This window comes from Leptidea sinapis, chromosome Z (genome assembly GCF_905404315.1).
Source record: "Leptidea sinapis chromosome Z, ilLepSina1.1, whole genome shotgun sequence".
Taxonomy (NCBI): domain Eukaryota; kingdom Metazoa; phylum Arthropoda; class Insecta; order Lepidoptera; family Pieridae; genus Leptidea; species Leptidea sinapis.
Genome location: NC_066312.1, coordinates 17,988,591 through 18,001,949, shown reverse-complemented (window position 1 = coordinate 18,001,949; position 13,359 = coordinate 17,988,591). Strand labels below are relative to the sequence as shown.

At 34.7% G+C, this 13,359-nt stretch overlaps 2 protein-coding genes across 2 annotated transcripts; both read right to left on the bottom strand.

Moving 5' to 3' along the window:
• Positions 1–1,914: 1,914 nt before the first annotated feature.
• Positions 1,915–13,144, bottom strand: LOC126978844 (paramyosin, long form). Its single transcript, XM_050827942.1, has 16 exons — positions 12,979–13,144; positions 12,848–12,904; positions 11,569–11,655; positions 10,780–10,946; positions 10,377–10,614; positions 10,172–10,291; positions 9,810–10,076; positions 9,472–9,718; positions 8,471–8,598; positions 7,264–7,376; positions 5,795–5,984; positions 5,355–5,489; positions 5,034–5,228; positions 4,635–4,730; positions 2,732–3,013; positions 1,915–2,614 (listed from the first exon to the last, which is right to left on the bottom strand). Exons 1-16 carry the CDS (start codon positions 13,087–13,089, stop codon positions 2,417–2,419), a joined length of 2,631 nt encoding a protein of 876 aa, XP_050683899.1. The 5' UTR covers positions 13,090–13,144; the 3' UTR covers positions 1,915–2,416.
• On the bottom strand, positions 5,997–7,250 carry LOC126978861 (paramyosin, short form-like). The gene has a single exon (XM_050827975.1). It carries the CDS (start codon positions 6,909–6,911, stop codon positions 6,042–6,044), a length of 870 nt encoding a protein of 289 aa, XP_050683932.1. The 5' UTR covers positions 6,912–7,250; the 3' UTR covers positions 5,997–6,041.
• Positions 13,145–13,359: the final 215 nt, after the last annotated feature.

Genomic DNA, 13,359 nt, shown 5'->3' with positions numbered 1-13,359 from the left:
ATTCTTGATTTTTTCATTTTCGAAAAGAATTTACTTCGAAAAAGTAACGCCTCCCTACTTCAACTTACAAGTTTACATTTGATCTTGGTGTTAAGACAAAGTGAAATATTTTTAAATACATTACCATCGATTCTTAAGCTGCTTTTGTTGTGAAGAGTACGCAAGAAACTCAACATTTTCTATTTTAAAATTAATTAAATATTTATAATATTCACAAAGTCGCTAGTGTGGCTTACGTGAGGTACCTCACATTATTATATATAATTACAAACCCGACAGACGTTGTTCTGTAAATTAAATACTGCTTTTAATGACTTTTTCAATTATATTAAATAAGAAATTACAAAAAGAATTATTTCGTAAAATATGCTTCCTGTTGTTAAAATGAAATTTTTTCACAGCAGAACTGTCAAACATGCGTCAATAAATTCTCTCACAGAAAATATGTCCATACATAACAAATATTGAAAATAAAAATAATTATGGGTCTTATATCGAAATAAAAACTCTAATATCTCTCAAGGTGGGCTAAAGTCCATGAAGTAATCCCCATGTAAATCCGTTCATTAGTATATGAGTCCATCCCGGACAAACAACGTGACACGTAATTTTTATATATTAAGATATATATGACAGGCAAGAGCCAATAGTTTACGAATAAGGTACCTAATGTTTCTGTAATTAATATGCCTTAGCATATTTCTGTGTAAATACTATCCAAGGAGATTTATGTTTTAGGGATGGTATTTTTTAATAAATTTTCTAATTAAATTTCGCGCATTTGGTACAGTTTGACAAAACTTGAATGTCTAGGGATTCGACGTAATGCACTTTTATTCTTTCACAGCTATTTTAAAAACTGAAAGCGAAGTGTTAAAATTGATCACAAGTACAGTAACATAAACCAAGTAGAATTTTGCGTACCGCAAGGTAGTATTTTGGGTCCAACCTTATTTTTAATTTATATAAATGACCTTCCCTCCCTGAATATTCCAAATTGTAAAATAAAATATCATATGCCGATGACACAGTTCTTCTCTTCAAAGGTAAAACTTCGGTAATAATAAAAAGTAATATATAACCTAGCAAATAATAAAAAATTGCGGATATCTTTTCTGACAAAGTAAGATCTACAGTACGAGAGTGGGTTTTACAATTAAGCTATGATGAAATAGAGTATTGTCAAATAAAAATTGATATTACTTAATATGTTTATTTAATTATGTACCTATATGTATTCATTACTATTTGCTTTATCTATGACTCATTTAATTTTTTAAAGTTTTTTTTATTATAAGGTAGCTATATATTAAATTAACATAAAAAGTGTGTAGTTTTAGTTTTATCACATTCATATTAACATTAAATTAAATTGCATAGCAGACGGTAATGACTAGTTAACTCTGCACAGGGTTTCCTAGTGATAACATTGCAGGTGCCTCTTTGTTTTACTTCTGAGACTTACATTGTACAAGTTATATTATGCATCAAGAAGTAATGTTTGTAAGTATAATTAATAATGAATAAATGACATAAAATAAAATCGAACAGACATTTATTAAGTACTAAATCTATTATAGAATTTAATAGTTGTCACTTCTTGTGTAGCTGGTACAGCGGGATATTTGTACCCAAAGTCAATAGTAATTAGTTAATTTTGTATCTTTTATAATAATTGTACATATGGCTTTACCAAACCCTTTTTTCTAAACATACAGTCCATCCAAAACCCAAAGTCCAGTCCATGTTAGAAAAAAAAATTTAAATCACGATTTCTATACTATATTTCATTGATTATTAACTGCTTTCTATCGTCCATTATCCATGTATGCATCTATTCACATCCAAGTTAATTTACACCCCGTTTTGCCAATCATCTATATAAATGAAATATCCAAATAAAACAAGTATAAGTATACTTTTATTATTTTTTTATTCTTTAAAATTTAACATAAATAGCATTTATTTTTAACAGTAATTACAAATACAAACGCAGGTGTATTGCACAAAGTAATAAATAAAAATCATTAAAATATATATAAGTTATATCAAGGTAAGTACCATGGTGGCGTATAGTTAAGCAACATTGAAATTTAATGAAAAGCATTATTTTATTTTTGGTTCCTTTATTTGAAATGTTTATAAATACAATAAAAATGGCAATGGGATGAACAGTCGATGAATGGCATTGGCAATGTGGAGACACGGCAGCTGATAGCTTTAGGGCGAGCCATCCAACGAGAGTGCATCCCGGACTTCCGAGAGTAACTAGGTGAGCACCTTAGATTGGTGTGCACCTGTACAATCTATCGGAACTTAAACATCACTTATCGAACGACTAGGCTTAACCCGACCGGAATTGCGCCCCTTGCTGGTGTTGAGAAATGCTGGTGAGGTGGGGCTAATTAAAGGTCGCTCATTCTGTGCTAAGAGCACGAGACTCTTGCACCAAGTACACCTGAGACCCAGGCACAGTCGAGGTGGTCACGAATGTGCGGTGCTTGGCACGAATCAGAGAGAGATTGCTTTCGGCAGTGTCGGCGCGGTCTTCAGCTGCCTCGAGTTCACGTTGGAATCTTCGTACTCTGGTTACGCTCTGTTGAGAGAAGCCCTCCTGAAAAGGCATTAACAAATGTTAAGATATGTTGTATAGGTACATAAAACAACCCTTGCGAAATATTATTTTATATTGAAACTCGATATGAACGCTGTGTGTTTTTATATACATTACCTGCTCAGCCAATTGCCTCTTGTAGATGTTGGCTTTCTGGGAGCACTTCTCAAGAGAGTCTTGGAGGAGGATAATGTTTTTCTGATCTTCCTCGCATTGGATCATGATTTCTTTCACTTGGCGCTCCTTCTTGCGTAAGATCTTGATGCTTTCAGCATGTCTCCTCTTCTCCTCGTCAAGTTCCAGTTCCATATCCTTGATGCGAGCCTCAAGTTTGCTGATGATACGCTTGCCTCCAACAATGGCATTGGCTTCAACTTCTTCTAAGCGCACTGAGATATTCTGTGAACATAGTAATGGTGGTCAAAAGCTGAAAACTCCTAAGTATATTTATTTAATTTTTGATATTCATTTTAAATTAATTTTTGTATTTTATATCGGTAGGTAGCCCATAGATTGAATTTTAGGCTTTACTGGCAATTGAAGAAAGTGAACTTCAGCTTTTAATTTTCAGGTTTATGTTTGTCTAAGTATTTTTTTTTTGCTGAAAGGATATACTCCCGAATAAATAAATACTCCAGAAAGCATTAATTGATGAGGTGAAACTGATTATGAAGATCACAAATGGCCACCTCAACTTTATAAGGTAACTAAGAATTTAACGGGTGAAGAAAAAATAGTAAAGCGAGTTTAACAAACCAAATTCAAACAGGATGAAATTAGTGCTATTGAACCCATCTGTTGATGAAGCCGGAGGTTGAGTACTTTTTCTACATACATATAAATAACTTTCCCATAATTTGTAATGATAACGTAGTTGATAACAATTACCACTTTTTCGCGTGTCTCGTTTTTTTCTATTGTATGGAAAAAGGAGGAGAAACAAGCGCATGGGTCACCTGGTGTGAAGTGATCACCGCCGCCCACATTCTCTTCCAACACCAGAGGAATGACAGGAGTGGTGTCGGCCTTTAAAGAAGGTGTATGCACTTTCAAGTTTTCAAGGTACCCGCTCATTCCACAGCTTTGTAGTACGTGGAAGAAAGCTCCTTGAAAAGCGCACAGTGGAGGACCACTACACATCCAGATGGTGGGAATGATATCCCAATTTGTGGCGTGTCGTGCGATGTATATGCATTTTTTTTTATTTGAGGACATTATTTTCCACAATTGCAGATGCTGATAACTTAATCGGGAGAGTTCTCAAAGCAGTGGTTTAGTTTTATCAAACTAATTACCAGCAGCCTAATTTTGCCACCGGACATTACATCAAAATGCAAAATTCCATTCGTGTCATAATAACGGCTACCACTCTACAACCGTAAATTTTGTGAGCATTGTTCCTATAGCTACTTTGTGTAAGCAATTACCAACTGCAGAACTGATACAACTTCGGGTCCTTAACGCTTAAAGGATACTCCCATGTTAAAGGGCAGTTATCTCAAAGGTTTCCATCACGTGAGCCCTCCCACCCCTTACAAGTGGTAAGTATTTTTTTGTAAAAAAGACCGAATTAAAAAATAAAAACTATAAAACAAGGCACCTAAAAAGTATAAGATAATTTTTCACTACAACATTTTAAAGTCGGTGGTAATCACAATAATAATACCGGAGACCAGCATATTGTTTGGTATTTAAATAACATTAGGTATTTAATTTTAAAAGTCGTTACTTTTATATTTAACTCTTTCTGTCTTTTATGTATTATAGCTCTATTCAGAACACCTTCACAATGTTTGGTATCATCATTATACATGTTACAGAAAAGTATTGCTGGGTGAAAGTTTACATCGTAAAATACGACACTGTTCTAAGTTCTAATCAGTTGTACTATTCGGTAGTAATTGGTATGCGTCATGTGGAGCTACTAAGGGATAAAATAATTTAAAATAGCTTAGCGACTCACTCTCATTATTCTATGTAACAAACACATTTTTTTACTTTAAAAAAACAATTCTATTACCTTAACTTCAATTTCCAAAGACTTCTTGATAGCTTCAATCTTGACGATTCTTTCTTGTTCTTCGTGCAAGTGTTCCACGGTGTGTTTCAGTTCAACCTTAAAAATGATCGAATATTTCATTTAAAGAATATGAATGAAATTGCTTTTCTAATGACGGAAACCGATATAGAAAATATTTCTGTCGGATTACAATTCCGTTCAAATAAAAGTAATATTTTCGTTTGGAATCCAAATCTATTGTCATAGTTTTTCAAAAAGTGATATTAAAGAGTGGATTACATCTAGAAATATTTAATTCCATAATATGTGGTCCTTGTAATTGGCCTCTAACTAACTTATGGATAATCGTATTGAAAATCAAGCTGCAAACTTCCCAAATTAAAGAATTCAAGAATTTACCTGAACACGTTGGTATCTTTCGTCAGCAACACGTAACTCTTTGGTGATCTCATCATAGTCAGCAGCTACAGCGGCGAGCTCTTGCTCAATCTTGGCTTTGCTGCTTGACAAGTTGACATTGATCACAGTCAATTCATTGATACGTGTCTGGGCTTCTTCGAAGGATTGTTCGACAGAGCGCTTGGCACGAAGAGCCTGTTGAATTAATTGACGTTATAGCCTAATAATATAAAGCTGAAAAACTATAAACACAATTATACCTACGATAGTAAATTAGTCTGATCTTATTTAAAATATTTATTTTAGAATATGAATTAGGACCTGTTCGTAGTTGCCGCGAATTTCTTCGATTTCACCGGTCAAAGATTGAATTCTGCGTTGAGCAACACCAAACTGGTCAAGGGTCACTTGGAGTTGCCTTTGGACTTCATCGTAGTGCGTCTGGATTTCAGTAAGCTGTACAAAAAAACATAAATATTACACCATACTGCTCAAATACACGTTCAAGTTGTAGCACTAGGTTCTGGAACAAATTTTATAAGAAAGGAAGGTAAAATGACTTTCCTACCTACAAAACCTGCACATCGTTTCGTATGACATGTTTTTATGGACTGTTTGCAAAGGGAACGACTTTATATTATATAATTAAAAAAAATATTCGTTTGTTTGAATAGTATAGTTCTATTAATAGTATAAACTACGTATTTATCTATTGTACAACATATTAGGAACAGATTTGGATGAATTTAGATTATGTTTACCTGCAGAGACTGCTTCTTGATAGTTTTCTGCAAATCAATGTTGGTTTTGTTGGCAACATCAAGTGAGAGCTCAAGTTCGGTGATTTGAATCTGCAGCTTCTTCTTGATGCGAGTAACTTCAGTTTTGAGCTTGGTCTCAGCTTCCACAACGCGAGCGTTAAGCTGCTCAATTTCAATGCTGGTTTGTTTGCTGTTAAAATAAATAATATTAATAATATGTTTCTAGTACTCCCAATTTTAAGATTACTTAGATCTTATTGTACCTTCTATTAATTAAAATAGTTGTATCGATTTTGTCAAATAGTTTTATAGTTTCTTTCAATTCGTTAATTTTCTCGATGTAATCATTGTTGATGGGAGGGATCTCTGTTTCGATTTGTACGACGCAAATTTTTGGCGATGAGTCATTTATTGTTTTAATTGATGTAATTTTATAATCCGTCGCAGTTTTGTCATCGCCGTATTTGGATGTTTTGTTTTGATCGATGTACTTAATAGTTTCATCATTATGAATGTTTTTCATTTGAACTTTGCCTTTGTTAGTACTGAGCCTACTTTGATCAAGTAAAGTTTGAGCTATTGCCCTAGCGGATTTACCCCGATAAAGTTTGGAATTGGACTTGAGTTCAGCTTCTAATTCTACATTTGCTCCAAGCCTTGCCAGTTCCCGTTCCACTTCTTTATACATTTTATTTTGTTTTTCTGATTTTAAATAGTCCTTCTCCACTTTCTTTTTTCTTGATTTTATTGAGACACTCTCAGTTTCAATATGTTTTGTTAAATTTGTAGCAGCTGCCGTCGCAATCACCGAAAAAGGTGATCTAGCACCAACACTTAAATAACTACGGTCCTTTTTTGCTTGAGCAGAAATTTCACGAGACATTTTTTTTAAATCTTGCTCCGAATACGATTTGATTGGTTCATTAAATCTGTATTTCTCCAAACCTCTCTCATTATTCCACGGCAGATGAGGTGGTTTTACAGTTTCGCCTCGTTCTTTGGCGTCTATGTAATCGATCATTGGTTGATAGAAATTGATTCCATATCCGTAATTATTTTCATAAATTGCAGTTGGAGGTTTATTCCACTTCTTTTCTGTTATTTTGATTGGCGCCATTATTAATTTAAAACTTAATAAAAATTAATAAGCAATACGTCCGCCTTGTAGACAAAGTTCAAGTCGACTTTTATGATTCGTATCAGCTGTTGCCAATGTTCCTATTTGCAATGCATTAATGTTGACCAATCGAAGGGCCTTTAAATATAATTGGGAATCATGCCAATGTAATTCTGCATACGCTAAAATATTCTTATTGCAATGTGACGCTAATCAGAATTAATGCGGAAGATCTTTGCATCAGTACAGCATCTATATTATATATTTATGATATATAACTATTGCTACGTACGTGTTTTAGGTAATTATAAACGAAATAATTGAGGGAACATCGAGTTTTAGTCCTACTTACCGGATAGATTCGATCTCTTCTTCCTTCTCTTGTAGACGTCGTTCAGCATCATGGCGGAATTGACCAAACTCAGCGGTCAGCCTTTGTGAGCGTTGCTCCTCAGCTTTGCGACCCTATAATTTAGAATGTATCAATTAATCTATTCAATTTTGAAAGGAAGTTAAATATTTATTAGAATGAAATAGTTCCAAGTGACTGTCTTACTAACAACTAACTATGAAAAATCGAACAGTAAGACTAAAACAAAAAGGAAATAGAACAGTTATTTTTAATATAGTTTTTTATTGTTCCACAATAGCTTTCATATTAAACTCCAACTTGACATGGTATAGCCATCTTCTTTGTATATTATAATATTTTGCTACGAGTGTAGTGTCAATCAAAGGTTACTATCATTTTAGTCCAGTAAATACGATTAGGCGTGCCAATATATTGGAATATTCTGACATTAATTTACCATAATTAAAATACTTATGGTAACGCTCCACCGAGATACCATATTATTTGCTTTAAAACATATTTACATTTCGTTTTTGTCTTTTAATGATCAACTTCGCTGTCAAATATAAGTATTTGACTGAGAAAGTAAAGAACTAGATTTGCCGCATAGAATCTGTACCATGTAATCTCCAGGAAAAATCGATTAAAAATATAAGATTACTAGCTGCCCAGACAGACGTTGTTCTGTAGATAATAATAATAAAAAAATACTATTTTATAGGAATTTGCCAATAATATTTCAAAACATCAAGAATTATTTCGTAAAAAATGCTCCCTGTTGTTAAAATGAAATTGTTTCACAGCAGAACTGTCAAACCGTGCGTCACTGAATTCTCTCATAGAAAATATGTACATACAAAACAAATATTGAAAATAAAAATATTTATGGGTCCCAAATCGAAATAAAAACTATCCTATCTCTCAAAATAGACCAAACTGCACTCCATGAAATAATCCCCATTAAAATCCGTTCATTAGTTTAGGAGTCCATTGAGGACAACCATTGTGACACGAGATTTATATATATTAAGATAAATTGCAATTATTTGTGTACATGCACTTTTGAAGACTGGTTGTCACAGCTTAAGAATTGCGTGCGCTATTAGTTAGTGTAATTAATTTTAAATTAATAACAAAGGGAATGTGGGCATTTAATAATGAAAAGAAAATATATATAAGCAATGTGTGTAATGTTTAATGTACATACAGCCTCAGCTTCCTTGTAGGCTGCGGTGAGTTCTTCTCGCTCGTTCTCAAGACGGCGCAACTCGATTTCGAGCTCGTGAAGACGGCGGTTCAACTCAGTGAGATTAGCGCGGGCGTCGTGCAATTCGTCTGGAATATATACACATGTCAATATTTTTTGTATGTTACCTAACGATTTATAAGAATTCTATATGAAGACAGGTGATTAGTATTTACTAACAAAGAGTATTGAACAATCGCCAAACATAGTGTTTTTATTGAAGGTTTTTAAATTATGTGTATAGAACGTTACCGCTTGTCTTATTCTTGTCAAAATCATTTTAAATGTGTGCAGTAGTTACCTAATATGTTTTTTTTATGTTAATGAGGGACGAGACGTTCAGCTGATGCGCCTGCCCCATAACAATGCATTGCCGCTTAGGATTCTTGAAAACCCAAAAATTCAGAGCGTCACTACAATTGCGCTCGTTACCTTGAGACATAAGATGTTAAGTCTCAGTTGGCCAGTAATTTCACTAGCTACGGCGCCCTTCACACCGAAATACATTAATGCTTACACATTACTATTTCACGGCAGAAAAAGGCACCGTTACAGTACGCATAATCTAGCCGGCATCCTGCGCAAAGAAGCCTTCCACTGGCTTAAAGTATAATATTTATTTCTAATTTTTAAATCATTTATTACTAACACGTTATTTTCACATCTCTTACGGAGAATAAATCAAAGGCTGTTACGAGGGTAAACGTGTCCAATGAACATACGGAAGGGCATAGTATCTAAAATTTACTTTACTAACACTTTGACAGAGATTAGTTATTTAAAGATTCACACGCGTTTCATTAAAACTTGATGGTGTTTTGGATTGATTTTCTTTTCGAATTTAGTTATCTGCATGAATGTGTGAATTTTAATACTTGTATATCTGTAGCTTGTAGTAAGTACTTGGTTGCGACGAGAATCTATTCCATATAACTCTTTTTATGCTATATACGTATACATACCACCCAGTTTCTTGTTTTCGCGACCAAGGGCATCCTTCTGTTCGCGTGTCTTGTCGAGTTCATGAGTAATACGCTGGATCTCCGTCTGTTTGTTGCGTAAGTCACGTTGGCTCTGCTCGTACAATTGCACAGTTTCCTCGAGGCGAGACTTGATCTCAATGTTGACACGTTCCAGTTGATCGGTCCTCTTTTGAAGCTCCCGAGCTGTTCCGTTGGCCTTCTCCAAGTCGATGATGAGTACTTCAACCTATATTAAACATTTTTAACAAATTAAACAACTTTGGTGAAGTATACTTTAACTTGGTTATTGTTTTTTTATTTTTTGTATTTTAACTCACCTCGCTTTGCAGACGAGACTTTTGCTTTTCAACACTGCTGATCTTCGCGATGAGAGTTTCGATCTGCTCTTCTTGCTCTTGGATACGTGCAGAGTATTTGCGACGGATTTCTTCGATCTCTTCGGCTCTTGCGGCGGCCTCAGCTTCGAACTTGGACCGCCAGTGGTTGATCTCACCATTAGCCTTGACCAGTTGACGTTCAAGGTCCAAGCGAGCCTCAGATTCCTCTTCAAGTTGAACGCGAACAGATTCCAAGTCAATTTCAACCTAGATTTAAAATAGATTGTGGTATTAATATGAATGAAAATACAAAGTACATTTTTTATTAATATATTATTATATTATATTAAAATATACCATACCTGGTGGAGGCTGGCTTCGAGAAGAGAGCGCCTTCTCTCATCATCCTCAAGCCTGCGGCGTGCATCCTCAAGTTGACTTACAAGCTGGCTCTTCAGATACACCACATTCTCAATGTTCACCTGTAAATAGGTCAATTGTAATATTACGTTATATATTACATAAATGGTATGGTATTATAACACATGTATTAAAGTTGTGACATACCTTAAGGTCTTGAACTTCCTTCACGAGCTCGATGTTCTCCTGGGACAGGCGCTGTTTGTGCGATGTTATGTCCACGATCGTACGGTTCAATTCCTCGATCTTAACATGAAGCTCGCTAATTGTGATTTCGAGTCTCTCGCAAGTCTTCGAGATTGTGATTTTTTCCTTGCTTATATTCTCCACTTGGGCCAACAGTTCGTAAACCTCAGCTTGGAATTTTGACTTTTCTTTCTCGGCCCTGTTGACAAAAGAATATAATGCAACAGACGTCACTAACAAAAATAGTTTCAATGAATATATTTATGAATGGTGATAAAATAACGCAAAGCCTTAAATTCTACTAAAAATTTCGCAGTTTTGCATATCAGAAACGTCATATAGCCTGTTAAAAATAATTCCTCACCTGGTTTTGCTGTGAGTAAGCTTGTCGATTTGCTCCTGGAAGTCAACAACAATTTCTTGATGTTTCTTCTTGAGTAAATGAGCGGTTTCTTCGGATTCGAGATGAACATCTTCAAGAAGCTTACGCAGCTTGTTTAGCTCAGTGTCACGTTTTCTGTTGATCTCGAACTGCAAAATATAATAATGGAGTTCAAATTATGCCCCCACAACTATTGATCAATTAGGGGTATAAATTTGAATGTAAAAAAATTAAAGCAATGTGACAAATAACTAAGTTTGAGTTTTTTTTTAAATAGAATCTACATGTAATTTAAGCATACTTAATCCTAACAATTTTTCAGAATCCTTTTTTGTTCTCTTAATTATCTGAAAAAAATACAATTTACATAGCTCACATAAATTCGCATGTTTCTCAAAACAATCGCAAAGCAAGTATATTTAAAATAATAATGCATTAAAAAAAACATAGTTCGGTTTGCATATTATTGTTCTTTTTTCTCCATTTTTCTTTTACGACTTTAATGTAGTTGTTCTTGCTTCTCCATATATCTTCTTGTTTAAAGTTTCGTATTTCACAAAATCTAATCTACATGATCTTCTTGGTGATTCTTAATCTTCAATGTTATATTCCTTTATAATTATTTCTTCCTCTTCTTTTGTCTATATATTCTATTCTGCTGCTATATTTATTCATTTAACCTTATATCTTGTAATCCTGCTATTATTCTGATGATTATCGGAAATCTTACTATAAAAAAATATTTAGATGAATTTGTATATAATCATTTACCTGGCTCTCAGCTCCACCTTCAGCTTCCTCTAGCCTCTCCGACAGCTGAATAACCTGCACGCTCAAATCTGCCTTCTCTCTTTCGATCTGAAATATTAAGAAATCATTGCAGCTACTACATAATTATAAAAATATTTAACCTAAGCTAATTTTATTTAATTAAAATTCTCGAAGTTAACTTCTTTATAAAAACTAACTTTGATTCGTATACGAAAATGTTTTAAATCAATGATTGTTCTCTGCTAATTTAAGGTTGGTTCTGTGACTCAGGTGGATATTTTTACTACCAGCATAAGAATCTATTATTATATTTATAATTTGTGGCATTTTCAGCGGGTTAACAACTCTTGGCCCAGTTTCAAAAGTAAGATCAGCAACAAGAAGTTGGGATTAAAGCGAATGTTTTGCCGGACTTCTAAATATATCTTTGAGCTGTAGGATAACAGCTGGCGGTAATGGTATTCAGTTGACAGCGAGAACGACGGGAGGAGCACATGCTTACGAGAGCTTTTCTCGTCCGAACCGACAGTTGCAATTACCGAAATAGAAACAAGACACCTCACAGCTCAGTACTGTACATATTTCAGAATAAATCATTAATAAAAGCTTGTCTTAATAGGAATGTAAATTATGTTACTCGTATCCTAATAAAATCATGAAAATAATTTATATTCATAATATAAATAAATGTAATCAAAATTTTATTTATTTATTTTAATGTCCAAAATCTCAAAACTTTGAGTTAAATAGATAAATATACCTATAAAAATGTTAATATTAAGAGTTTGTCAATTATAATCTAATTTAGAAAAATCTATTATTATATAAATTATTTTTTTAACTACCCACCACATTGGCATTCTTTATTTTTTAAATTTTAAAATACAATATTATAAACTTCATAAATAATTTAATAGTTACTTATAATGATGAAAAATCAAAATGATTTTTTTTATTTATCATAGTCATAAATTAGTCTTGATCATTAAATTCCAATATTATGGTTAAATATTATTATTATTAAATAATTTATTACTTTATAAATATATACGAATACTTTCATATAAATTACAAAATTTTAGAAAAGCATTGAGTCTTACAAATTTAAGCCCAGAAACAGATTTTTTACGTAAGAGCTAGCTTAGGCGGAAAAATGCAGGGCGGCCGCGGTATTAATAGAGGTAACGAGCGCTCAGGCCGCCCACACCTGCGCGTCGCGTCGCGCCCGTAAAGGCTACGCCACTCGCGCATATCACATTTCGCGCCAACGATCACTTACCCTCTGACGTAGCTCCCTTTCGGATTCCAGGTCATCTTGGAGGAGACGAATCTTGTCCTGAAAAATATAACATATTCTATCATGTATCCCAAAACACTTCACAAGCACTGCACTGATTGATCGGGTGCTACCTCCAGCCTGGAAAGAGCACTCAGGTCGGCGCTGTACTCGATGTTGACGTCGGTGGTACCACCGCCGCTGCTGCGGTAGGTGTACTTGGAGGTTTTCGCCACGGAGGACATTGTCGCTGGTTCGTCTGTCGGTCGGCAGTCGGCGCTAGGTTACCGGTCGGGCACCGTTCGACTAGTGAGAGCGGGACCGGGCTGCGTCCGCGCACAACACTCCCGCACTCCCCCCGTAACCTTCCCCCTCTCCTCCCGACCGCGGCGCCACCGCTGCTCTTCCAGTCCACTACGCCGGCTGGAGCTCGCGGATCGTGTTACCACCCCCGCACACCCCCCTCTCTCAGCCTTTTATAGACACGCCCGCCCTAACACCTTATTTTTATTTGT

Bases quoted from the DNA above. Each gene is read 5' to 3' on its own strand.
- LOC126978861 (XM_050827975.1), bottom strand. From the start codon at position 6,911: ATGGCGCCAATCAAAATAACAGAAAAGAAGTGGAATAAACCTCCAACT.
- LOC126978844 (XM_050827942.1), bottom strand. From the start codon at position 13,089: ATGTCCTCCGTGGCGAAAACCTCCAAGTACACCTACCGCAGCAGCGGC. The intron at 12,905-12,978 runs GTAGCACCCGAT...TATATTTTTCAG, and splicing joins GTGCTCTTTCCAGGCTGGAG to GACAAGATTCGTCTCCTCCA. The intron at 10,615-10,779 runs GTGAGGAATTAT...TTTTGTCAACAG, and splicing joins CTTACTCACAGCAAAACCAG to GGCCGAGAAAGAAAAGTCAA.